The following is a 27,722-nucleotide window of genomic DNA, read 5'->3' on the forward strand; positions in this document are numbered from 1 at the left end:
TGGTAGTTCTTAAAGCAGATCTACTGGAAAGTTAATTACTGTGAGATTCTCTTGAAAGCAGATAGGGGCTTTTCACAATCTCCCTACTATGTATTTGTACCATACATCATCTGCCATTTGCAGACTTAGATTTTTCCACTCAGTTCTCCTAAGATTAGAAGCATTTTCAGATTTAAAAAAACCAATGCTTAAGACTCTAATTTTGTAACATGTACTTGTGTGGACGTGTTATGCTGACTGACACCCAGAGATGTGGTGCATCTATGTGTGTATACAAATATATGTATGTACATATATATATATGTATGTGTGTGTGTATATATGTGTATATATATATGTCTTACTGTTTTCTAACAGGAGGGAGTAAAAGAGGGTCATGTGAGTGTTACTGGAATAATCCTGAGGTATCACCTATGTAACTGAGCTAGATAATTTTTTACCTTGCTTAAGTTCCAATACTCCTTGCCTCACTCCAATCTGGTAATGAAAATGAAAAGCTACAGAGTTTTTAATGCAATTTCTCATTTGTTGTGCTTTATAACCTTGTTGTCAAGGGAGCATTTTCCTTGTGCACATGCACTGAATTTGGTGAATCCCAAAAGCATGGATATCATGCATCTGGGCAGAGTGCTGCAGCACATTTACTGCATGTCTTGTGCTTCCCAGTTATGCTAAATTTATCATGTATTTCATGCACAGCATGCAAGTGCACATTTCCATGTGGTAAATCCATGCTATCCACTGCATCTGAAGGTAAAAACGTCTGAAAGCAGATGGGAACCACCAGAACAACTCATGCAGTCTATTTGTATCATCTTTCATAAGTATTTTGCAGAAGTGGGCAACCAGACTTTTGTGGGAATGAATTATTCTGGTGGATGGAGCCTGATTGTAGCTACCTCTTTTCCAAGGAGCTGTCTGGTCCTTCTCTCCTCCTGTCACAGCATGTACCTTCACTGCAGTATCAGTTCTGCTTTTAGAACAGATGACAGGGAGAGGGCCAGGGCAGGATATCTCTGGGCAACGTGGCGGCCAAATGTGGGTGTTTGCCCCGAGTTTGCTCTTTACTTGAGTCTGAGAAGCTCTTGAAGACAGGAGTGACTGGATGGAGGCTGCTAACAAGATAAAATCATCCTGGAAGGTTTGCTGTGGCCTGTGGAAGGTTAGAAACCCTTGTTATTAGTAGGACTCTTTCTCTCTATGTATGTTTATGCAAAAGAATTCCTTTTCTGGCAACGATTGCTCATTTTACCATTTGCTACACTATTGCCCGTTCTTTGGTTTCTTTTTCACTCTTATTTGACCTTTTTCCTGGTATTTGGCTTGCTGCTGGTTTTCTCTTGGTTCATTTGATAGTTGTCTCTTTTAGGGTTGATGTGTATAATTTTTGTTTTTTTGTCCTAGTGTTTTCAGTTTTTGTAGCTCTTTTCTGTTACATCGAAAGTCAGCAGTTTGATTAAGTTCCAACTGTTGTAGCATATGTAGTCTGGCTTCATTATCTCCTGTTGCCTTAAACTGTAATCTCTAAAAAAATTTGCCAAGCAGCATGCCAAGTGTGCATGAGGGGTTGAATGCTGTAGATCTGTGGGTGTTACTTCACTTTGGATACACTGAAAATACCCCTCTCATCATTCAGGATTAGTGAATATAGTTTGTGTGACTTCACCTACTGCTGCCCCTAAAGATTGCATTGCTTTAAGACTGGTCCACGAGTCTTGAGGTCATCCGCTTGTGTTTATTTTTCCATGAATTGCATTATGGTTCTGGGTTGAAAATACAAGTGCTGTACTAGATATGACAGAGTGGGCCCTTAGTGGCCAAGGACACAGCACGTCCCTTGCAATTCTTTTTGTATGAAGAGACAAAAAATAGCAGGAGATGAGCTGCACTTATGCTGTGGGTTTGAGGTAACGCTGCAAAAATTAAATAATTGTTTAAAAGAAGCAGAAACAAATTGAAAGATATTCCTCCCTTTTGCTCCCCCTTTTTTAAAGTCCAGGTGGATTCACTGGTGATATTTATGGCACAGTCCAGTAAAAGTTGCAGTGGTACAGATGAAGGGGCAGTATATTATAGCAAAAACAGGGATAAGACTGAATGTGGAAAGGCGTCTCTCAGGCCAGCCTTGCTTCTACAGGGCATGTTTTATGTGAAAGAGATGTGGAGAGTGCGTGGATGCTACGCTCAGGGAAAGGCTTTGAGATTTCCCAGGCTCAAAGAAGAATAAAGTAAACTTCAGAAACTGTTAAGAGATCTGTGACAAGGGTGAGCAAAGATAAAGGTGTGGAAGTATTTCTGTGCAAGCCTCATGGCACAGAGTAGGGTATTCTGCCTGAAAAAGGTGACCAGACAGAAGCATGGAAACTACAAATAGGGGCTTGAGGTTTCTTTTCTTCTAGTAGGTCGCATCAAATTGGTCTAGGAATTGGCAAGTTTAAAGGAAAAAATTTTTTCTTGTTTTTGCAGTGAATAATTAACCCCTGAGACACATTGCTGCAAGATGATAGAGTTCTAAACCTTTCTGATTTAGACAGACACAGTCATGAGAGAAGAAATACGGTGAGGGTCTGGGCGAGTAACTTGAAAGTATCGGTGTGTTCTTGCCCTATTTTTATGCTTTTTCTTACGTGCATAGGCCTTGTTGGTCAGGTGAACCTGTGGTCTGATCCAGCACAGCTGCTATTTTCTTCAGTGAAAAAAAGAGCTGCTGGCAATTGCATGTTGTTCTGATATCTACAGTAATGTAGCTGTTCAAACAAATCTTCTAAGTTGGTAGTGCACCAGCAGCCTGGTCATTAAGCTTCGTCAATATTTGATTTAGTAAATAATTTTTGTATTTGGCTACACTTGGTTGTATGTGCCGTGGAGAATTCTGCTGATTGATTGAAATGATTGATTCTTACAGCAACAGGTTTAATTTCATGATGAAATAACAGCGAAGCATTCTAGATAACTGTTCTTGTGCTGTTGCTTTGTGTTTCCTCAACTTGTGTGAAGATTAATTAGAGGCCAAGACCTTCTTTTTAATTTCTTCTAAGTAGCAGATGGACCTCTTCATAAGAATCCTTCTCCTACTAGGCATGTGTGTGTGTATTGGTAGGCAAAGCCTCTAAGGACTTAAGTTCCTTGGCAAATTGAATGTTCGGAGATTCATGCTGGTTGTTGAGTAACATAGTAGTGATAGCACTGATAGCCTCATCCTGTCTTGGGTTAAGAGTCATTATAGTGATCTGTTCTAAACATGAATTGTTTTGGCTCTCAGTTCATGGAGTTGTGTATGTCTCTAGTACATACACAACTGTTTTTCTGCTTCCTTTTTCTCGTACACTCACTACAGTCCCACTGGTGATCAGGGGAGTTTGTGTCTGCATAAGCTAGAAACTGCAGAGGGATTTTTTGAGGTCAAGATCCTATCCCTATATCTTCTAGTTTAAAAAGAGGCCAAATTTTTCTTAGAGGTTGAATTGTTTGGATTTTGTCTTTCCTATTCATTCTTTCTCAGCATGGTTGGAAGCTGGTTACGTGGGGATGGTGGTGGTGTGTGTGTGTTTAGGATTTTTGAAATTAAGTTTATACAAATTCATTGTAAACCTGAACTCTCCAAAATAGAATAATCCATTTGCAAGGTGTCCTCTGATAGCATGATCAAGCTTCTGCTAATGGATGCTGCCGCATGTATGGAACAGTAAAGATTATTTTTTTTCCCCTAGTAAAATGAGTAAAACATGGTGTTTGGTTACATTAAATATACACAATTTATTACCTTCAATGTTTATGCAACTAAGGAACTTGTAATACTGTATTGTAGCTGTATGAAAGGAAGCCACACTTGTCTTCCTTAAGCATGAAGCAGGCCGAAGATGGACCTCACGCAAGCCTCTTCTAGAACAATTTTTAAATGTTTCCATAGTTATTTTGTTTGCTTTGTCCTCGTTGTTTAACTTTACCTACATCTGGAGTTTTAAAAATCGTGAGCCTGCCCAGGTCTGATAGGGTTCTGTAGTCTGAAGTGTCTGTATGGGAGGCAGTGATAGGCTTTGCCGCATTCCTTTGAGCTGATGTATATCTGCCATTAACTCTTTCTGATGCTGTGATTGCACTTTCATGTTGACTGGCAAAATCCATTTAGTGCTCTTTCTCATTAAGCTGCTGAGGCATGTTCTCTTTCCCCAGAGACTACGATTGACAAATGATAAACGTTTTTGACACCTGTATGCTTTCTGTCCTCCTCCCTCCTACTATTCATGATAATGACTGTGTGCTATGCCTGCCTATGAGTGGTTATAAAAATATCTCCTGGCTACTTAGAGTTCTGAGTGTGGTTTGAAACTGACTCAGCTTCGTATACTGTGTTTCAGGTGGCTTATTGACTCCCAAATCCTGTAAGACCAGCTTCTGTGTATTTTTTTTTTTTTACTTATCAAGTATTCCCCATTGCATTCTGTCTTCCTGAACTATATAGAATGTTTCTGAATAACACTACTTTGGCCTTTATAAATACTGAGAAGTTCACTATGCAGTATAAAATCAGGTTTTATTCCCAAAGTGTTTCTACTAATAGTTTTTTGGGAATGTATGTTGGTCATTCTGAACAGAATCACAGTGTTTGGTTTTTTCAATACAATTGTGAAACTGGATAAATAGTGTAAGTAGAGTTTTGAGGAATTATGCTAATTTCAATTTGAGCTTCCGTTTATACAATTACAGTACCAGAAAATGATGCATATAGTTCTGTTCTCTAATAATATTTGTTCTGTCTCCACCCTGAGAGAAGGTGTATAGATTTCTGAATTTGTACACATGTATAATTGTGCAAAATAAATGCTCAGTTATCAAATTATATTCTGAAAAGAATAAGTCATTTGACTTTAATAAAACACTTTTTTAAGAGTCTCTGATAAGTATTCTTTTTTTCTTGACAGTCTGTGGTGGACGACTGGATTGAATCATATAAACAAGACAGGGACATAGCACTTCTGGATTTAATCAACTTCTTTATCCAGTGTTCAGGATGTCGAGGTACAGAACGTTGGAAACAAGTTGTATAGAATAAATCTGATAGTCATACAAACGTGTATTAGTACAAATGCTGGTAAAGGTGTGGGAGACACACGGATTGGTACTCCTCGTATGCATGGTTTATATAGAAATGTTGTCTACATTCAAGAATAATTTTATTTAAAGCTTGTTTGTCAAGGGCCTACCCTTTCTTTTTCTCATTTTCCTGTCATCATCCTAAAGTGTACAAATCCTTACAGAGACACTCTACTCATCAGCCAAAGGAGACAAAAGACCTGTTAATCAAGGTAGGCGTATCTTTTCTCCCCCCCCCCCCCCCCCCCCCCCCCGTTTCTTCCCTACTTTTTTACTACAAGAATTAGTAGGTGTAGTTATACCTTAACTTTGCTATTTTTAATTTCTTCTTAGGAATGATGGGTTGTTTTAAACTGAAGAGGAAGGAGTCAGGCTTCAACTGACTTCAGCTACCGAGAAAGATTTCTTCTGGATGAAGCACCAATCTTATTTCTTTCTCTGTTGTAATACTTTATCAACTCAGCAGCAAGTGGCCTGCCTTTTATACCCTATTTAAGCAGTCTCCATTACCAGGCATGTGGCAGTCAGTCTTTCTAGCATTCAGTTGCCACACTGTACCTTCTAATGAATTTTACATGTGTTGTCTTTTTTCAGTTAACTCAGCCTTGAAAGAGAAAAGGCAGAGCTCTGCTCTCTCTTTAGCTCCCGGAACCAAACTATTTACTGTTTCCTAGGCTTCCTATAATTTGCCTTGAGTAGAATTGAAAATAACACACAATTCAGAAATACTTTTTCTTCATTTTGTAACTGGTTCAGGAATATAACTTTAGACATCAAACCATCTGGGTGGAAGTCCCTTTTGTTTTTTCTTAATATAAGGTGAAGTCCCATCTACATCAGAGAAAAGAAATATGAGTTGTCAGCAGGTTCAGCAACCCTTTATCATAGCTGAGGGAAACAAACTTACTTTGTGGAAGCTCTGGAAGCATTCTGTGAAGCTTAGGGTTTAGATTACCAGCCTGTGTCAGTGTCTGTACTGTTCACACAGATTCCCTAAAATATTTTTCAGACTTGTCTGGCAGTTTACATGAAAGTAGCTGTATTCTGTTTGCTTTTTTTTAACACTCTCCTAAAGGTGTATATGCTAAAAAAAAAAACCCAAACCCACAAGCTGCCTTCTAAGAATTTGGGCAGCATTAAACCAAAGGGATCCTTGGCCATATGTTTTTATTCTTGTTGATGCAAGCTTTTGGTGAAGGCATGTCATAAATATCTTCATTCCCCTGCTGCTCTCTAATTTCTGCTTCCTTTCTTTCTCCCTGTTAGAGAAAGCAGCACTCTGACAGTCTCGGAAGATTCATCATTTTTTAAGCCTCTCCTTACTGACTGATGCAGGCTGAATGCCCACTGTCAACCATATGCTGCTGAAGCAATTGCTTCCCAGAAAAGCTTTCTGTTATTGGCTGTGAAGCAGCAGCGCTTCAAGTGGTTGATGTCATTTACTTTCCTTTTGTTTTTAAATGGTGACTTTCTATCCATTCACAGTACTCTGCTTTCTACCCTCAGGGATGTCTCTCTGCTGAGCTTGCTCTAGTGTGGCCTTGTAGTCCCGAACGGCAATGACAGGAGAAAGGAAGCAAAAATTACTTCTTCTCTGAGTTTATAGTGTGTTGGGAGGGATTTATTTCTGTGTTAAAATGTTTGCAGTGAGGACAGTAACAGCTGTAAACCGGGGTTAGAATCCTGGCAAACAGTTCTGTTCTTTCCAGTTTCCAGTAGTGTGCTTTTTTTCTAGAGTAAGTAAAGACTTCATCAGAAGAGAGTGGATTTTATTGATAGTACTGAGGATAAAATGCGTATTTAAGCTCTCCTTAATGGAACTGAGATATGGAAATTGGTGAATGTTCTATATTTTGTGAGGAAGACGACTTTTCTTTTTCATGGGAAGATTATATGCTCTATTATGGCGTTTTAATTTCTCTGTAGAGATTTTGCTGACATTCTTGCTTGTTTCCATTTCTGATAAATAACAAACAGCTCCTTGTCTGTTGGCTCAACGGCTGCTTTATCTTCCTTAATATTCCTTAATTTTCTTCTTTTCAGTTGCCTCCACTAACATTGTCTCAGATTGTCCAGACTTCTTCCCCAGTGTTGGATCTGAATGCTTACTGATATTGTGTCTAACTTTGTGATCATTAACTTGAAGGGAGGAGCAGGAGGAGGAGGAGAACTCACTTGGGAGAAAGTTCTTCAGGAAGCTCAGAAAGTGATGCTAGGTTTATAAATCTACCATTTTAGCAGTGCTTAAGATTATTCTATAGCTAAATATATATATAAAATACCTTTATTTTGACATACTTTCAAAAGTTTTAAGCAGGTAAAGAGCATTTCTGACTTGAATTAGAAATCATCTAGGCACCAAACTGTTTTATTTAGCAACAGTATTGACCCTGACAAAAATATCTTTCTGTTCAGAGAAACATTGATTTTTATATATTTATCCTATTCTCTTGGCCAGTGCATACGCTTGAAGGAACTTCTTAGCATCTTCCAGCTTTGTTTAGAGATGTTCCTGAAATGAGAAGTAATCTCTTGTAAATATGAATGAGCAGGCATGGTATGTAAATTATTAATACTAAAAAATTGTAAAATGAATTAATTTTGCAGGTGAACGTAAGAGACCTCTGCAACTCAAAATCCAATAAATGTAGACCAAATATTTAAGCATGTCTGTCTTTTGTCAGCTCTTTTCAAGTGTCTGTTTAATCAGTTGCTTTATAATGTGTTCCAATTCATATAATAATGTCCATTAAAACGTGGTTTTAGCGTGACTTCAGTAATCTTTCTGGGGTTTTAAAGGCTCATTGGGTATAAATTAGAAGTTTATCCTATTGAACTACCTAAAGCATTTTAAATTCAATAATTAGAGTTGCATGAGACTTAAAATCACTTTTCATGCCATCTTTCCCCTAGTTTGCCCGCTCAATATGTACGTGGATACAGGCATCCTCCTCTCTTGCAGAAGAGTTGCAGATCAGTGTTCAGAGTTTTGGGGGGCGGGGTTGAGAGCTCTTTTCCATTGCTTTCTTCTTATGTATGAATGTAATTTTGCTTTTTTCCTTTTTCTCCTTTTCTTTTTACAAACACTTGTGTAAAGCACAGCATGGTATGCGGAGATCCCTGGGCTAGTTGCAAGCAAGCTGAAATGTCTAATCAGCAATATGCACGCCCAGGTCCCAGAAGGATTATAACTGTGTCAGGATGATGCTGCATCTGGGCTAATTAGCTCTGCTTCTCAGACTGAGTAATTAGCTCAGGTATCATGCTCCGCTGCTATGACAACCATGCTGTTTCCTTTTCTGAAGCTCTATGGATTTAGAGCTGGCTTGGGTATCCGCATTGCTGTCTGCTTTTGCCTTATGTTATTGATATAAAACAAACAGCAAACCCCACAAGCACTCTGACCTTTCTACATTTTAAAGGAGGAGAGCCATGCTTTTGAATAAATATTTCTTTTTCCTCTAACCACAAGCAATTAGTGCTTGAAACAGCCTCTTAAGCTGTGAAGGAGAAACCAACCCATCGAGTCAGAAGCTTTCTTTTGCAGGGGAAAAGGTCTCTCGCATAGCTGAAGAGGAGAACTACTTCGCTGCTTTAAAGTATTTAGTGAAATTATTCCCATTCTTTCTGTCCCATCCCTCTCCTTCCCTCTCATTTATTTTCTGATGGGTAAGCCAGAAACCTGTCAGTTCTTCATCAGACTTTCACAAGTAGTTTGAGCATTGCTTCCTCTGCTAGCCTTACCTCTGTCAGACAGCTGAGGCACCAGTTCCTGATGGAACAAAATGGGTGAACATCCCTTGCAGTTAAATTCTGAGCAGTGCTGCAGCCTTCTCTGGGGCTCTCCATTTAAACAGTTTCGTGATTTGGCACCGAAGTTGTTTTTAGGGGTAGTTGGTGAAGGACGCAGGCAAATAGTCTTTATTTTCTTTTCTCATCTTCTCATCTTATTTTTCCCCTCAAAATCTTCTCTTTAGGGTCTTGTGCGGAATCAAATATTAATGAACAAATGTTCAAACTGGCACCTGTCAGTGTTGATTGCTGGTGGTGTTAAGGGTTGGGTTTTTTTTGGTTGCAAGTAAGCAGGAATCTGTATGATTAAAGCAGGACATCTTTATAGTATTTTTCCTTGTGAATCAAGCACTTGGGGATCCACATTCCTTTCCAGCTTGAGCCTTGAATCTCTAGAATCTTACTCTAGTAAGATCCTCTGGAAAATTCTGTGATTGAATGGTGCAAACTGAGTCAACAAGTGCAGGAGTTAGGAGTTAGCTTGCTCGAATGCAGGATGCATGTTCATTTTTATTTTTATTAATGTTCTATGCTCTTAATTAAGAGCAAGCTAATAGATTTCTGTTTTGCCAAGGGAAATTGAAGGCTAAACCTAGGCAAAAACACTGTAAAGTGGCCACTGTATGCTGCGGCAAAAGAAAGGAACAAGTAACTGCTTCTTTTGCCTTTGGATAGGATTTCAAAAACCAGATTAGCCAGGAAATAGTGTTATTTACTCTGATTAATAATATTTTAATAGGGGATATAACATTGTAAGTAGAGTAATGGTTTAGAAAATCCCTAGTCTTTTGTCATTTATTTGTACACAATTTTGTGATTGATGGAATAATATTGCTCTATACAGATGGATGTTACTGAGCATGGAGAGAGGACTGCTTGATAAATATAATTTCCTGCAAATGTTCCTTTCGCAAGAATCTGCAAATTGTTAGTGAGAAATGTTGCTGGCTTTGGCACCTGTTAAAAAGCTTTATCTCTTCAGTCATTCACTATTAAGAAGTTGATACCATAAATGTTTAGTATTTTGAACAAAACAGAAAATAATGCTATTCATTGGATTGGAGCCTGTATTTTTATTAAGAGTATAAAATATGCTTTCTCAAAATTTCTCCAACAAAATCCCTTTTTAGTGTGTGAATATAAGGAAGAAGTTGCAAAGTGAAGGCCTAATACACATTAAAAAAAATCGATACTTATACATGGTTTAAGTCATAGTAATGTCGAGGATTTATAAAATATTTTGTATAGTATACAGAAATAAATACAACCCCCCCTAACTATATGATAGAGTTAAAAACATGCCGTTAACCACATTCAAAAAATGGTAAGGTAAGTCTGAAAGATGGAAATTACTTAATTTTAATTTTAATTTCATATGTGGTGTAGATAAACCAGATCCTAATTTTCTACTTCTTGTTTCTGAGCCTTGGGGTCATTTTTACAGTGTTTATCTTGAAGTGAAAACTCATAAAACTCAAACTGCAGGTAATATGGAAATTATTAACTGGCTTGGGTGGAGGATAAATCACATCACCAGACATGCATTAAATGTTTCATCAGTTCAGTTCTTTAAATGAAGATAGGTAGGGTTAAAATGTTCATATCAAACAGTTGACAATATGGTTACATCAAAATCAATCTTTTGTGAAGAAGTACAAATTACTGGTATTTGTTGTCACTCTTGAAAGTAAAGCTTTAGTTTCATTGTGTGTATGATTTTTAAACCAAAAATGTTTTCAGTATTTCTTCCTGTTTGCTGCTGAATGGTATCTGTACTTTTCATCTCATGTGCTCTTTCTTCCTTAATATTTGGTTTGTTGTTTTTCATTTGAAGTAGTGCATCACATTCTATAGACACTCATGAATTAATGGCATCTTTTTCCCAAAAGGTGCATCCTACTACTTCCAGAAACTAGTGGGGGAGAAAAACGCAGGAATTTGCTGACCTTTCAGTACAGGAGGCATGAATGAAGGGCACACTGCTCTGTGGTTTCAAAATGTGAATGAAATACCTGCTGTGTCAAGGTCTGACTTCAATCCAAGGTTGCACCCTATGAATTGGTAACAGGAGTGACAGTAATTTAAACCAAACATATTTTTCTGTATTACTTGCTACCTAAATATATTGAAGTATTCATGTTTCACATATGACAGCAGAACAAAATTAAGCTGGCCTAAAATCAGCTATTAACTAATTTATTCATAAGAACTAACATAAACTTGCAAATAATTTTAAAGAAATTTATTGAACTAATCGATGGAACTTGTGACAATGGAATATTTTAGAGCCAATATATAACATACAGAAAGACAAATTACTTCTGAAATGACAGTTTAAGAGCAAGTTCTGCACTGCCAGCTCTGTATAATATGTTCAAATCTCTGCTGAAAATGAAAGCGCCTCTTGTAAGCGTGGAACAAAGTCTATGTTCTACTCCTGTGTACCGCTTAGGAAATTCATAGCTTGTAAAACTATTTTTGGCACTGCTCACTGAAGATAAATTGTGTAAGGCTTTCAAATATTACTACTTGCTTTCCACTGTATTCATTTAATTACATACATATTGATCTGGAAAGTGGTAGGACTCATATGACTGCAACGTTACTGAGATGTCTCTCAGATTGCTGATGCATTAATGCTGCAAGTTCTTAAGAGCAATAAATACTTCTTCGTGTTAATGATTCAGAATAGTTGCTGTCTTATTAGCCTGATCTGTGTCATTTCCTCTTTATTTAGGCTTAGTTTGTTTTCTGTACGATACCAGTTTGTTACGGGGGAACACCTCTGAACTAAGCAGATAAGAGAAAACATTAGTTGGATTTTTTGACAATATTGTTCTAAGACTTGTGAGCAAATTATGCCTGTATGTGAGTTTGTCTTTACCTGTGTACTAGATGCATTGCTGGATTATATTTTTTTAGATGACATAAATGGTAGTTTCTGTGAAGAAAGGAACTAATTATGAAAAGGAACCAAGTATCACTAGATCTTAGCACTTGCTTAGTGGATTACTAATAGGAAGGGTCCTCGTGTCTCTAGGCTTTCCAAAGATGCAAATTCTGCTGAAGGTTGGGTCAAACTTTTTATTAAGTGCAATGCTAACACACACTGCAGTAATTACTTTTGAAGAGAAAAAGACTGGGATGATTAAAACAGTCCACATCCTAATGAAAAAGCCTTATTCGCTGGCACCAAGAAAGTGGTTACAATAAATTCAGAGTTCTCTGAATGTGCAAGCACTCAAAAGTAGCTGGATATAGAAGAGCCACCTGGATTTCAAAGAAGGTACATCTAAATTTGGAAAAGGAAAAAGTAGACTCTTAAACAAATACAATCCTGCTCACATTCCCCTGCTACCTACTTAATTCCGTATTTATATCAATCTGATCATACTGTCTCAGTCATCTTTAATCTCAACCATGACCAGTTGAGCCCTACAATTTTTCATCTCCTTTTAACTGGAAGTTATGGCATTATCTGGCAGGGGTCAGACCCACTACGGGGAAGCCTGGTGTAAATGGCCTTTACCTCCACATTGTTGTCATCCTTACTTGCATCGAGCAGGAAGCATGGTGGAATGTTTTTGTGTACCTAGAAGGGTGGAAAGGGAGTTGTGCAGAACTATTATCAGATCTTGCAGGAACAATGAGGAGCTCCCTTGCCAGCAGACTCAGTACCCTTGTTTAAATAAGGAACCGATAACCCCTAGCAGAGCTGAACCCGGTTTTTGGATAGCTGTCAGCCACTGAGCAGTGAGCAGTAGAGAGTGTTTGCATTTCTTTCAGTTAGCACCGTTAGCTTAAACTTCAGTTTAGAATAACTGGTATTCGTACTCTCCACCTGTGGCACTGGGTCCTGTGTGTTTCAGTTTGAAACTGCATGGTTTCATAAAGGGACGAACGCAGGAGTTATGAGGTTAAAACACCTTTGATTAGAAGGCCTTTTTTTCTGAGGAGTCATCTGTGGAGCTTAATAAGCACCATCTGTTGTGGAAGTAAGTTTCTACAAAGTCATAATATCATCTTTTGAAATACCTTTAATGTAGTTTGTCAGATTTACTACAAACTCTACTATTTATTTCATCATTATGGAAATAAGTCTTATTGATAACTTGTAAGTTCTTGTGACTAGGAAACAGTGATAATGGGAAAAGGGCCTAGAAATATTTTTAGCAACTTCTCGGAATGAAAATTTATTGTAGATATATTTAACTACATAGAGTTAAATAACGTTATTTGAAATAACCTTTTTTTTAGACTCTAGAAATTACCACATCGCAAAATTATCAATTATTAACCCTCTAAAAGAAGTTTTACTTCAGATCTAATTTACTATGACAAGAATACATTTCCTGTTGACCACAGAATCACAGACTGGTTCGGGTTGAAGGAACCTTAAAGCTCATCCAGTTCCAACCCCCTGTGGACACCTCGTGGACACTTTCCACTAGAGCAGGTTGCTCCAAGCCCCTGTGTCCAACCTGGCCTTGAACACTGCCAGGGATGGGGCAGCCACAGCTTCTCTGGGCACCCTGTGCCAGCCCCTCAGCACCCTCACAGGGAAGAATTTTTTCCTAATGTTTCATCTCAGTCTACCCTCTGGCAGGTTAAAGCCATTCCCCCTTGTCCTGTCCCTACAGGCCCTTGTCCAAAGCCCCTCTCCGGATTTCTTGTCGGCCCCTTTAGGCACTGGAAGCTGCTCTAAGGTCTCCCCTTAAGGAGCCTTCTCTTCTCCAAGCTGAACCAGCCCAGCTCTCTCAGTCTGTCTCCAGAGCAGAGCTGCTCCAGCCCTCACAGCATCTCTGTGGCCTCCTCTGGACTCACTCCAACAGCTCCACATCCCTCTTGTGTTATTGCCCCAGAGCTGGATGCAGGACTGCAGGGGGTGGTCTCACCAGAGTGGAGTAGAGGGGGAGAATCCCCTCCCTTGACCTGCTGGGTCACACTCCTTGGACACGGTTGGCTTTCTGGCCTGCAAGCACACACTGCTGGGTCATGTTCGGTTTTTCATCTACCAGTTCAAAGCAGAGACTCGTGTACACTAACACGTTTGCTTTTAAAGAGGGAAGAAAATAAATTCAGCTATCATGCCTCACTAGATATTCTAATTTCACCCTGGTATAGCACCATTGTAGACTGTCAGCAAACTGCATTCTTTTCAGGTTCAGGGGAAAGGTTTAAGTTTGTTTTCATATCTTGCTTGTTTGTTTGCTGAGTTGGGTAAGTGACCAGTGCTTTTTGCTCTGAATTATGAGAAGATGGAGTTTATGGATCAGCTTTCATTTGTAATTTTCATTTGTAATTTTCCAAGCAGCTGTTGAACTGTAAGTCTTTTCAACCAATCTCCACTGAATTTACTCCCAGAAGATGTAATCATTTCTGTTAACATACAGAAGAAAATATATGCCAATCAATTCCTGGTGCCACTTGTAGGTATTTCAGTAACAGATTGGAATTTTAAGTCATGATTAACAAAGGGATCATAAGAGATTCAAACTGTCTTAAATTCTTTATCTGAGTTACAAAGGGTACAATTCTAACAATATGATGCAGAAAACTTGGGTGAGTTGCTTTGCTTTTTGTTCTCATAATTTGTTGTTATTGTAATTATTATTTTCTTTTTTTAATTGAATTTAATTTTTCGCTGGAGATTCCAGTGTTCTGAGGCTAGCATTGAGATAGAGAAGGTTTATAGCTGGTGCAGAAATTTGACTTACTGGTGTTGTATGCAGAATACAGCTTATTTTCCTTTATATTATATGATGTCTCACTGTTGGATGTAATTTTTTGACAATTTATAACTAAACCCATGGCTTAGAGTTTAATTTACAATGCGTACTTGTGGAGTTACTTCTACTTTTGTCAAACAGATACCGTTTTTTTCCCTTATGATGGGAGAGGACACTTGAGCTCTAAAGATTTGTAAACACTTTGTATGTCCTGTCCTTCTGGTTCACTTGTAGCTGCTTACAGAAGAATGTGTCAAACAGAAAAGATACCAGCCTAGGCCCATTACAAGCACTTGCAAACCGTTTTGTTTGCTAGCAGTGAAGGATGTTCTCACACTCAAATTTGTTTGATATCTAATTTTCAACCCTTCTTTTTTAACCTTTTCCTGGTTTCCATGGTAGCCTGTATCAGTTGGATTATACTTGTTATGTGCTATGTGGAAAAATCCCTTTCTTTAGCTCTGATAATTCACTGGCTACTTCCCTGGGATTTCCTCCCCCCACCCCCCCCTTCCCCACCCCACCCCCAACATAACAAATCATTCCATATACGTCTTCTCTGTCCCATGTGGAATTTTGTAGAGACTTCCCATAACCTTCTTTTTACCACTGTTTTTCATTTCATTCCAGTTATTCCTTTGTATTAAAAATGCATCAATTAAGATCAAAGAGTGAATCTCCATTCATATGATACATATGACCTAATCTTAGGTCCCATAGTTCTTTACCTGGTAACTCAGCTGTGACTGCTACCCTAAGTTTCTGAGGTATCTGCATTCAAATGAAGCCTTGGTGTAAACAGTTTGCTGATAAGGGGCAGTGCCTGGGTTCAGCAGTTCACAAAGTGTTATCAGAGTAGAGTTATAATTGCTGGGTACAAGCTGTTTGGTCTTGAGAAAGACACAGCAGTCTGTAAATATTATCAATTTAATTTGGTATATTACTGTATTGCTTTGGTTGTCTGATACTTTGCCCAGTGATTACTTTGTTGTGCTACTTTGCGTGTTATGTTTATAATGCCATTATTATTTCTTTTACTTCCTCAATTGTGATATAAAATCAAAGTTGGATTTAGTTTTGATAGTGCTTTTGTGCTTGAGTGGTAGCTTAGTACGCTTAACTCAGTGGTTACAGAGGTGTTTAATACATTTTAGGAAGCAAAAATAAGGTTGGGGAAGGAAGGGTTTTAGGATATTCAGAGTAAGTTGATTGAGCTTAACTGTGTACTAAAGTAGTATTAATATAGTATAATATAATACATAGTATAGTCACTGTTTCAATTATAAATTGTATTTGTTGTAGCATACAGTGTTAATAGTTGAGTTTATTTGCATTGCGTTTGCTCCACTTACGGTAAGTTATAAAATCAAGAGCCATACTATGGACCAGGTTGAATACCGAACTGTGAAGACGTGAGACAAGTTAGAGATAAACTGCAGGGCTTAGATTTAGATTTAACATGCACAGATGGATATCCCCTACCTTCCTCTTAGGGAAATACACACAGAGTTGATCTTACTAAGCGGTTAATGTTTCCTAATGCTCTGAAGGAAGACTGGGCAAGAAGCTGTTCTTGGGAGAGGTGAGCATCTGCACTCCTCACCCCCAGTAGTGTTTCTCTCTGCCTGCCTGTGCTGAGCAAAGCTAGCAATTCATTCTATTAAGAAACAGTGAAAGACACTGCGCTGTTTTGAGAAATGCATTTAACCCTTAGGTGTTTTGAGACTTTGATCTCATGGAAACAGTGTAAAGTGGCAGGCACTTTGAAAATGGGCAAACCTCTATGCATTTGTCTTTAGTTCTTATCAGCCTGTAATAACAGCAGAAAAAGTACTAAACATCCTAGAAAAAAAAAATTAATTACATGCATGAGATCTCACTAATATGGAAAATTTAAGGAGGAGGGAAACTGAAAGGTCTGTAACAGTGGAATGAAAGATGAAAAGGTAAACTTGTGCCTTTAAATGCAGGAAAGTGTAAGGCAAAAGGAAGAAATGATGGATTCCGAAAATTACAAGAAATGAATGTGTTCTGTGAGGGCACATCGAAACAGATGAACTTAGAAAACAGGGGAAGAGAGAGGCAGCAGGTGTACTTCCCAGTGGTTTAGCTTTGCTTCAACAGCCAAAATAGTAGCATACTTATTTCATCTGATGAGTATGTTGTGGGGGTGCTTTAAGCTGCTGCAGAATGATAGAGCTGATATACAGCTGAACAGAGCCATAAATTAAAAATGTGACTCAATTTTGAATCTTTTCATCAAGCAGTTGATCCATAGTACAACACCCTTTGCTGATTTTATTGTAGGCTTCGAGGAAAACTTCATGTGAGAAGGACAACATAGCAATTACTAGTCAGTCTGTGTTGACATGGAGTTACAGCTGAGAATGTATTTATGCCAAAAAAAAAAGGGTACTATACAGAAAATTCAGTATTATGGTTAAACTTTAAAGGGTTTAAAAGGTAAACATATTGCAGTAAAGGTATCCTGATACTAATACTTCCAAACATCATAAACTGATAGTGGGGGAGAGGAACCATTGAAAAACTTTAAAAGGAAAGATTGCCTAAAGTGTTGAAACTTGGGAGAGAGGTAGGCAGAATTCTGAGCAGTTTGTTACAGAACACTGAGAAAACTAAATGTGCTTTACAAATAAAACAGTAGCTTATAGGTATATTAAAATATTTTATTTTACTCAAGCATACTTCGTATTTTGCCACTTCAAAAATTTTTTCCACCAAGCTGTAAGACACAACCAGAAGAGTAAGGTGGCTGCTTTATTCTGTGGCTGCATAAGTGGTGTTTTGCGTTTGGATATCTATGAAGAATAGTACTAGTGGCATGATAATTCTTGATGTATTTACAGGGCCTTTTTTAATTTGAGCAAAACACACTATTTCAACAAATACTGATATTAAAATGTATAAGGTAAAACAATCTGAGAGGAGAATGTAAATAAGGTTTAAAGCCATTTTCCAGATTAAACCTGCCTTACTTGCAGTGTTCCTCTGTGTTTTTCTTCTTTCCCTTTTCCTTAGTGGTACTTGATTAATTTTTCCCCTTGAGTTATCTTTGTGTTAATTAACATAGTCAAACTCTTCACTCCCTCCTGTATTTCATCTGTTATTACTACGTATTACTATTTTTATATCTAAATATTACTGTTTGTCTTTCAGCACTCCTTTCGGTACTTGCTGCTTTATCACTTATGTAAAACTTCTGTAAAGTTTTGGGTTTTTTTTCTAGCATTACTAAGTTTAAATAGGTGTATCTTTTTTTTTTTTTTTTTTTACATTTTCTCAAATACTCCTTAGTGAATCCTAGATACCCATTATTGAGAAATAAGTTACATGTTGATCCTTCTCAGTTTTCTGCTCCTTTGTTCACATTCCCAGTTATATTTGTCTGGTCAATGCTGCTTGTGATCTGTGTGTGTTCCAGCAGGTTATCTTTTCTCAGTTCTGAGGTGACAGTTCCCTCTTATGTTATATTTTTTTACAAGCATATCCAGGCTTTTTCTGATTTTGGCTCTAGTATGTGCTCTCTTGTTCTCTTATCCATGCCAAAACATGTTGAGCAACTATTCATTGTGTTGTTTTAACTTCACTTTTTAATATGATGCTTCCTCTTATATTTTCATAGTAGCCAAGTTCCAATCAAAAAGGGAAAAAAAAAAAAAGATTCCTCAAGGGCTTTTTCCTGTAGTTTCATCTAGTTTTTCTTTGTAAATTCCTTATAAATAAAGATCCTGTCTCTGCTCTGTAAATTACTAATCCAGGCACAGAGTCATTGATATAAAAAGCTTTTGAGACAGCAGATACAGTGTCTGTGCCACTCCCTGTGGGGATATTTTTTTCAGACAACATATTACATGTTTAAACCATAGCTGTTATTGATTTTCCTATTCCTTTTCTTCAAATGGCTTAATGACTATGCTCAGCGTACCTAAAAGATTTCTTAAAGTTCATGAAATGGAAACTTAAAAGTTCTTAATTTTGTATAATATAAATGTATTTGCGATAAAGAAAAAGCTGGACTCTAGCCTAAGCCCTCTTTTTTACCCTTTCCAATAAGGAAGGGTTAATTCAAGCTTTTTCCCTCTTTCCTAAGTTTAGGGTTTTTTACATACCTAGAGGACAGTGTTACAGTCAGTGTACACACAGTTACAATTGCTTGTGTGCTGCACTTCTGTAAATTAACCCATGAGACTGCAAGTTAGATGCCTGGAAAATGGAGAATGTGCCATTATGGACCATCTTTGAAATAGTTTAAACTGTCCAGATTCTTACAGGAACTCAGAAGTGAAAGAAAAGAGCAGTCTGCAGCATCCTAATCAATTCCTCTCTTAAGACCACCCTCTTTGTTCCTGTGCTTCCTTACCTAGTTCATTTGCTGTAGCAAGAGCTGCAGACCTCAGCGATAAAATAATTTCAGCTATACAACCCCTGTTCACTTCCAAATAAGTTCTATTTTCTGTGGCTGATGAATCTAGACAGAATAGTAGATGTGCATATAAGTTGGTGACTCATCAGAGTTGACACACGAAGAGACTAAATCAAGGTTGCACAGAGCATCTTAAGTTGGGCACTTAATTTCTGCTTTAGTTTCTAAGCACAAAGATAATGTATTTTTTGCATGCGATTTCTCAAATCTTTAGATAAAGAAAAACCTCTATACGTTTGTTTGGATAGTCAAAAAGTGAAAAGAGGTATTGGAGTGAACTAACACTCCAATAAGAGGAAACAATTTTGTATTTTTCCAGCAAAGCAGGAAAAAGAATTATGTGAAAAAGGAGAACTCTCATCTTGCATTCTTTTAAATGAGGAGAGAAGGATAAAGGCATTGCTTTGGGCCAGCCCGGTTAATTTTTGTGTTGTCTTTTCATGGTCATGGTCAGTAATACTTGAGTCTTTTAATATACTCTAAATAAGTGATTTCATGAGAAGCTGAACTAATGAAGAGCGATTTCTAGTGTATCTGTGTTGATCAACTACTGAATTACACAAAAGCTATTGATTGTACTTGTGCAGTGTGAGGTGTTCTGTATGAGAGATGATGTTCTGAATGCCATGTAACTCTACAAAGGATGTGGAAGAAGCTTGTAACTTTTTGGAAACTAAGAAAGCTATGTAGACAAACACTGCTGGAGAAGAGATGGTTGTGCTCCATCTGAAGCTTTTCTTGAGGAAGCAGCAGTATTCACAGTGTGAGTGTCTATGCCTTTTTTCAGGCTCAGTCAGAGGCCAAGATAGATTGAAAGAGCTTGAGGTCATGGTTCAGACTGTGCTTGAATGACCTCTTTGGCTTCTGTTCAACTACCTGCCTTTGTAAAATTTATTGGGGCATTTTATATCCAAGAGCAGTCAGATTTGGTTTAAACAAATAGTTCAGAATTTATTAAGCAGCATACTTATAGACAGAAATGCATGTCTCATTTCCTTCTTTTAGCACAGAAACTTTTCAGGTAGATGGTGGCTTTCATTTCATGAGGAGAATCAAGTGTTTTAGATAGAAGTTGTTTCAACAGTGTTTCGACATCTCCAACCGCATTTTATGAAGCACACCAGCTTTCGTCATTAAAAGTTCTTCAGCTTTCTGCTGCAGCTCTGTTTGCAATACCCACAAAGTGTCTTTTTTTTAACTATTATTGTTTAACATGTCTGGTTTTTTTTCCATTAAATAAGTAATATAGGAAGATACCAGTCAGTGTTTGCCGGGTGCAGGGGACTGGCTTTCTGGGCCTGCAGAGTTCTGTCAGACCTTGGGCAGCACCCGGGTGTGGCACAGCCCGCAGCAAGGCCTGCTGCTGCTCTGAGGGAAGAAGGGCGCTATAAGGATTCTAGTCCTCTCTTTTTGTTGTTGTTGTTGCTTTGTTTTCTTTCTTGTGAGGTAGTTTGGGATTGTTTTTTTTTTTTTGTGGAGTCTAGAGTCTGTCGCATCAGTTGCAGATGCCTAGAGAATTACTTCTCTTTTTGTAATTGTTTGTAGGACTTCTCTTTCATCTGTTTTACTTTCTCTGAGAGACGCTCGGAAATAAGGCTAGAAATAAGAGTCACAGAGGACTGAGGAAAGGATCAATACTTCATCAGGGGAAGCAGAAAGACTGAGGGAAAGAGGGTGGATCTGGACTATATAATGCTCCTGTGGTAGTCTTTTGCCTTCTGACCTCCTGGTAAGTGGAGGTACCATGTTCTGTGGAGTTTTGTGTTCAGTATCGGGAGAAATTTAGATATTGACTAGTAAGAAATTTGTTTCTCTGGTAAATATCATTTGGAAGGACTTCTGAAGTGAGTGTCTTTGGTAGATGGTTTCTAAGGAAGAGAGCTTGAAGTTCTTTGAAGCAGGAAATGTGGATAAGTACAGTTTGGTTAAAAGATTTCCAGAAGGACTTCAGTGTAGTCCTCACTCTCCTGAGCGGAGGGAAGCTGACAGAACAGCATTGCTCGGGCTCAGGAAGAGATGGCTTAAGGGAGATCTTACCCATTCTCTTCAAAGAATGAGAGACTAGAGAGAACATGAAGCTAGACTCTTTGTGCAATTCCGTAATAATAGGAAGACAGATTACAGATAGAAGTTGAAACATGGGTACTTCCAGTTTGACATGAGGGGAGACATTTTTTCTGTGAGGTGGTAGAGTACTGGAGGCACAAGGGCTCAGGGAGGCTGTGGGAGCACAGTCCTGAGACATACTCAGAATTCACCTGGGCAGCCTGATCTAGTTGGCCCTGCTTTGGGAAGGGTTTGCACTAGCTGACAGTCGGGAATCATGCCAACTGAAATTATTCTACAATTCTAAGAAAAATCAGTAGCTGTGAGTTTGTCCTTGTGGGACATACATTTGGTAAAAATCATAGGGAAACAGAACAGGAATAAATCATCTGTTATTTTAAAATAATAATTATCTATTTATTACTCTACAAACTGGTGGATTAAACCTTTTAGTTATCCAGAAGAGCACATAATAAGGCATCTGTAGCATATGTAGCCTCTTCTAGGATGGTGGAACAGGGATCCGTTATTTTTCCTTAAAGGAGTACTCAGTATCTTTAAAACTGCTTGGGGAGTTATTGTAATAACTATTAAATATTTAAATATTTAAATTAATTTTAAACTTAAATAAATTTATTTAAATATTTAAATTAAATATTAAATATTTAAATACCAAGTACAAAAATAGTATATTGGTACACGTTAAGTACAAAGCATTGGTACAAAGCGGTGGGTCTTAGCTGAAATCGGTTTATCAGACAGATATCATATTTTCAAGGCCTTTGCTATTATATTATCCCACACTTAAATTGCATTATAACAAAAGACACCTGGTACCAGGCTTCAGTTTACAGAGCAGGTACTGATAACACGTTGATAACTAGCCTAACAGCCTAGGACTAGGACTGTGTGTAATGAACATAGGCATAGTTACAATGCCTATCGCCTCTTGTTAGCAGTGGCGGTAATATTCTTACTCTGCCCTTGGCTACAAAAATGCTTACACAGTTATGTTCTATTAGTGTGCTTGTTTGTTGGGCTCTTCTCCTGTCACTGGACACCACTGAGAAGCATCTGGCTCCGTTGTCTTTGCAGGTATTTGCACACAGAGAAAGCATCCCCACCGAAGAGTGGGGAAGAGCTTAGGCTCCCAAGGGGCCCCTCTCCCTATGGAGGGAAGCTTATGTGGTTGCATGTAAAAAGCACAGGTGATGGGTGAGTTTAGATACGAAACAGTCTTTGATAAAAGCACTCTAAAAGAGTAGATATACCTAAATGGACTTAGTTCAAATATTATTCATTGCTATATCTGACACTTAATTTTCAGATCTACCTCCGGACTGCTATGTTTATCTTGCTGAATACGAGTAACTTCTGGCAGCATGCAGCCAAAGTCTGGTTCTATATATGCAGTGATAGGTCGTAGTTACTAACATTTTGCTCCTGGAGCCCGCTGCCATTGTAAATAATTTGAAAATATAACCTCTTTGCTTGGCAGTGCTCTGAGAGGTGAAGTTAAGAATTAGAAATAAACGACAAATTTGTGTGCATGCATATTAGAAACAAAGAAAAAAACCCTGTCTCTCAAAGTTGTGTTGCACCTGCATCTTGAGCATTAAATGTAGTTCTGACCATCCCACTTCCAAAAGTATATACCAAATCAGAGAGAAAAACCCAAGCAATAGGAAAAGAACAGCAAATAGAGGAACAGTTATTCACTCTTGGCAAAAAGGTCGCAGGCTTATCAAGTAAAATGATCAGGCAGCAGCTTTAAAAATAGAATGAGTTACCTTCTTAAGGAATATAGAGCTAAAGTGCAGATTTTATTGATACACTGTGGAGGTCTATGGAGATAAAAACTACAAATGAATTATAAGATGATAGATCTACTAGCAGCTATTAAATCCAATAGTCATGGTATGGCTTAACAACCTGCAGTTCAGGTAAATTAATCTGCTGTCAAATGCAAGATTCATCTAATGATGACTTGTACTTGCACTCTTCCTAACACCTAGTGCTGATTACTGAGTACAAAAATCCATTTTGTTAGTTTTTGTTTCATCAGATCTGTGAGGAATATTTTTCTTACCAAGCATTCCCATACAGCACGTGTGCGGGAAACTGCAGCAAGGAGTAGTGCTCACAGAAATGAATCTTGGAAACACTGGTTCCAAGAACTGGTTCCAGAAATGAATCTTGGAACCACTAAGTAAACAGGTGGAACGTTTCAGAGGAGCATAAACCCAAGAATATGTTGGAGTCAGTGCTTTCCTTCCCTCCTCAAGTGTAAGTGTCCTCCTCGGTCACAGACTTCTCATTGAGCCAGAATGAACTGAGGCAGTGCAGGGAGTCACTCCATGTGGCTGCTGGGATGACTGCAGTTGTGAATGCTTCCAAGTGGAAAAGCTTTAAGACATTACTAGGAACAAAGAGCTGCCTTTGGGGAGCAAAGGCTCCTGAGCTTTTTACTCGCATTCATGTCATTTACTGTTGTTCAGGTCTGAAGTTATCTGACAAAAAGGTGGGTGTTTTGTGAGAATTACTACTTCAAGCCATCAAAGGATTAAAAGATCTACTCTGTGAAATCATTCAGTATGAATACTAGGTTGCAAATTTAGTGGCTTTGGATTAATCACTTGGCTTCTGTTTCTCAGTCAGTGACATTAACATCAAGATGAAAAGCAGCTTACGGTTTCCAAATGCAAATACGGTAGAGCCATATCAAAACAGTATTATCTGCCTTAAACTCAGAGTAAGGTAGTTCCCTTTGTCAAATTTTTAAGACTTGAACACATGAAGTGTACTATTTTTTTATGTGTTAAATTATGTAGGCCTTCTTCTTTTTTGACTAGTAGTTTGTGAATTAGCATCCTTTTTTCCTCAACAGCATTATTTGCTGTTTTGTCACTTTCACTACTATGAAATCCTTTGGCAGTGTTGCCTGTCAGCTTTAATTCTATCTGTTCTAAATAATTCAGTTTTCTGTCAGCATCAAACTTTGTCTGCTCCAATATTATCCTTTCTTTCAGAGCATTTATATCTGTTATTTAGCATATTTCTATCAATACCTATGCTTAGAATAAATCTATTGAAAGGTTCATTCCATTCTGAAAACTGACCATTTTTGCTGGTTTTGCTTTCCTACATTTTAATCTGAATACTTTATGTTGCATTTCAACTTCTTTAAGAACTAAGATGAGGAAGATCATTATAGGACTTTGAAAATGTATGTGTTGCATAAATGTATGACTTTGAGCTGCTTGCTGATGCCTTATGGAGCTCAAACGGGTTTGTGAAGCATTGCTTCACAAAAATTAACATCAAGCCTTGAATAGACCCACCAGTTCTGTAGTAATGAGATTTAATGGTATGTAGTTCTTTGGGTCACTCCTGGATTCTTTATTTTTCCCTTTTTTTATTCTAACAGGGTAATTTAAGCAAGTGGCAGTAATTGGAGCTTAGGAATTTCATAGGATTGGATTTCTTTACAGTAAACATTAAGTTTCTGTCACTTTTTACTATAGGAATGTGTACTTTTTCTTCTTTTTATCACAACAAGGGGAAATAATCGTTGACACGAACCATTGTCATCCTCTTTGTAAAAATTTCTCATGATCTTCAATGTATTTCTTCCCATGCCTGTAATGGTGGAATTGTTGCCTTCACTGTTACCTTCTGGATCAAATAACATTTTGGTTTTTAAAAACTGTAAACATTTAGAATTGTTTGAAACACTAGTTACATACATGAAGTTATCAACTTCTTTATCTCATTCAGAAATTTGAACAGCTTAGTGTAATACAGAATTGGTCACTCTAAAAATTAAACAATTATCCTTGAATTTGGGTATCGGAAATAGCAAGGATTTGATACTAAGATTCCACTGTTTTGTGCAGTGAGCCCTATGATAGTCAAAACAATAAGTTTCTCAGCTTTCCTGATGTTTTTGACAACCTTTGATACTCCTTATACCTGTTGGCACTATTAACATTGCTGATTGTTTTAAGTCAGTTTCCATTTTAGTAAACTTAAATGGATTATAATAAGGTTTCCATACTGGGCAAGACATCTTCCTTTAGGCTGAATTTGGTTGTGAAAGGCCAGCAGAAACAGTTCAACTAAATTTTTGAATAAGAAAGAGGTGTTTTCTTGCTTATGTTTAGCTTATGTAAACCAGAATAATAACAGATTTCTGGGCCTTGTATTATGGAGGAGGTAAATTCAAAATGCTTTAATAGTGGTCCCTTTGAATGTGCCTCTTTCTGTCTCTGCTAATGACTGCGTATGTTATCTGTATGTGACATCGTTGGACACGTAAAGAGCACAGGGTTGGAACTGTAGGTGGCAGTCAGGCGTTGGGAGGAGAGAGCACAAAAGGGCCATAAGAATGGTAAAAGGACTGTAATGCCCAAAGTTTGCTCCATTCCAGAGCCTAGATTTCATTGCAGATTTTCTCAGCTTTAACGTCACATTACAATAGGGAAACATGTTTCTGCCCTCAAGTATCTGTTCGTGATGACAAGTAACAAATTACTTTATTTCTCCTTCACGTTGCTATCTGGTGGAAGTCTGTTGTATTCATATGTTTCTCATACAGCTTAAGACTCTCAGTAGGGCTAACACAGTTCTCTGTAATGGCTTTTCTGGTGTTTATCTAATTCAAAAAAATTGCTTGGAAGGATTTTTAGCAAAATCAAGATGTGTAAATCCAGGAAAAGGAGCTTGCCACACAATCCTTGTCCTCTGTAACAGCTGCATTTGTTCTGACATCTGGAATAGCTTTCTTGAAAATGTCTAGGCAGTGATAGAACAGGAGAGAAGCCAGAAGTTTCTGCTGTAGATGGCTACTATGAGCCATCAAAGCAAGAAGGCCATATACAAAAGCTTCATTGTTGTTTTTTAATCAGTATCTAGAGTGGTATGATGTGCAGAAGGCTCTGAGATGAAGGGACTTAAACTTAGCAAGGTGTTATCAAAGAGTAGAATGTAGCAAGTTAAGGGTTGTCCAGTGAATTCTTACAATGTGGTGGTGACAAGTTTTTGGTACAGGAGATGGAGAACACAAATGGAAAACACTCTCCTCTAGAGGTAATTCTCATTATTGGGATGGCAACTCAAATGAGCTCAGTCATTAGAGTGACAATATTCCTAGTTGTGTGAGAGCAAAGTAAAGGGTAAAACAATGATAATGGTCTTCAAAAGTGGAAAAGACTATACTGGAAAAGTAGATACACTGAAAAAGTAGATACACAAGTCTGCATGGGAAACACAACCAAGGCAAAACGAAAAGAAGAGCTTCCTGTTCCAAATTGCACTGAAGTCTTGAAATTATATTCGATTATATTCAAGACTTGAAATATAATTTGAAATTACATTCAATTGCATTCAAGACTTAAGTGAAAAATAACCTGAAGCAAAGGCAGAACAGAATTACAATGACTGATTTGAATCATATGCTGTGCAGTGGTCTAAAAATTAAAATGGAAAGTGAAAAAATCAAAGAATTAAATATTCAAGGACTGCAGGAGGATGTTGGACAAAATCAGAGCAGTGCATAAAATAAGTAAAACAAAATTGAGGGTTACATAATTATATTTTTCTATGTAAATTAGTAAGCAGAAGGTCAATTAGATAATGGAACTACAGCAAGAGAATACACTTTCCCTGTGTTTACTCTGTATCAGGTGAATCAGGTAAGGAGTTGACATTGCAGGGGGATTTCAGAGAATGCATTTCAACATATTTTGGTAACTGACAGATATTTGGTTTCGGTTTTGTTGTAGGAAGGTAGGCTTAGCTGAACCATTAGAATTTGTTTTTGACAGTTGCCCGTGATTCTCTGTTTGTTAAGGTTTTAATTGCATGAGGCTGTGCTTTTGGTTTTTCCCCACTGGCATTCTTGCTGATTCATCCAGTAAGAGTTCACTGTCTAAAGCTCTTCTAAGGATGAATTAGGGCTGTGTCTTTTAGAAAGATGCTGGCTTTTGCATACTGCTTCAGTGGCAGTAGAAGTTGGGCCATGTAGAGTCCATGCACCAGGAAGAATTTGGGAATAAATCATTAAAAGGGTGTTATGTTCCTGCATGTGCCACAAAAGCTGAAATTCAACAAAATATTTGGGCTGATGTCTTTCTAGAATCCTGGCTTCTGTTTTCAGTAAAGTGTTTCAGTTTGCAAGCACAGAAATCAATAAAGAGTTAGGAGCCCTCATGGGATTTAGGAGTCTCATCATCTATTTGGATGTGTTTCAGCTGTCCCAGTGCAGCTTCCATTTAGATTAATGATTAACGCCTATTGATTCCTATGAGGTAAGATATATTTCACTGTTCCTACGTGATTGTGAGCAAGCCCTATAAAATAAACTTTTTTACTGGCATGAGTAATTTCTGGTTAGTTTCAGACAACTCTCTTCTGGGAACGGTAAAGGAAGTGTTACAGAAGTGTACCACGGCCCAAGTTGAGCAGTGAAAAATCATGTGCTCCTTATGGTTTGACTTTAGTATTTGTTTATCGTCTTTCATACGGGGATTTTTCGTTAACACTTCTGAGACAATTAAAAACAGCACTTGCAGAGACGTTGTAGAAGTGGAATGTTTCTCATGATCTAAATGGTAATT

The 27,722-nt window shown here is 37.8% G+C and overlaps 1 protein-coding gene across 5 annotated transcripts in view; it reads left to right on the forward strand.

Annotated features, from left to right (window-relative positions):
- The window catches only part of STAG1 (stromal antigen 1), a 190,526-nt gene that overhangs the window by 67,675 nt on the left and 95,129 nt on the right, over window positions 1-27,722 (forward strand). For all 5 annotated transcript variants that reach the window (XM_030494156.1, XM_030494152.1, XM_030494155.1 and 2 more), the window contains exon 5: window positions 4,923-5,019. In XM_030494156.1, the coding sequence (XP_030350016.1) occupies window positions 4,923-5,019 (97 nt within the window). The remainder of the gene's footprint in view (window positions 1-4,922; window positions 5,020-27,722) is intronic.

This window comes from Strigops habroptila, chromosome 8, assembly GCF_004027225.2.
Source record: "Strigops habroptila isolate Jane chromosome 8, bStrHab1.2.pri, whole genome shotgun sequence".
Taxonomy (NCBI): Eukaryota; Metazoa; Chordata; class Aves; order Psittaciformes; family Psittacidae; genus Strigops; species Strigops habroptila.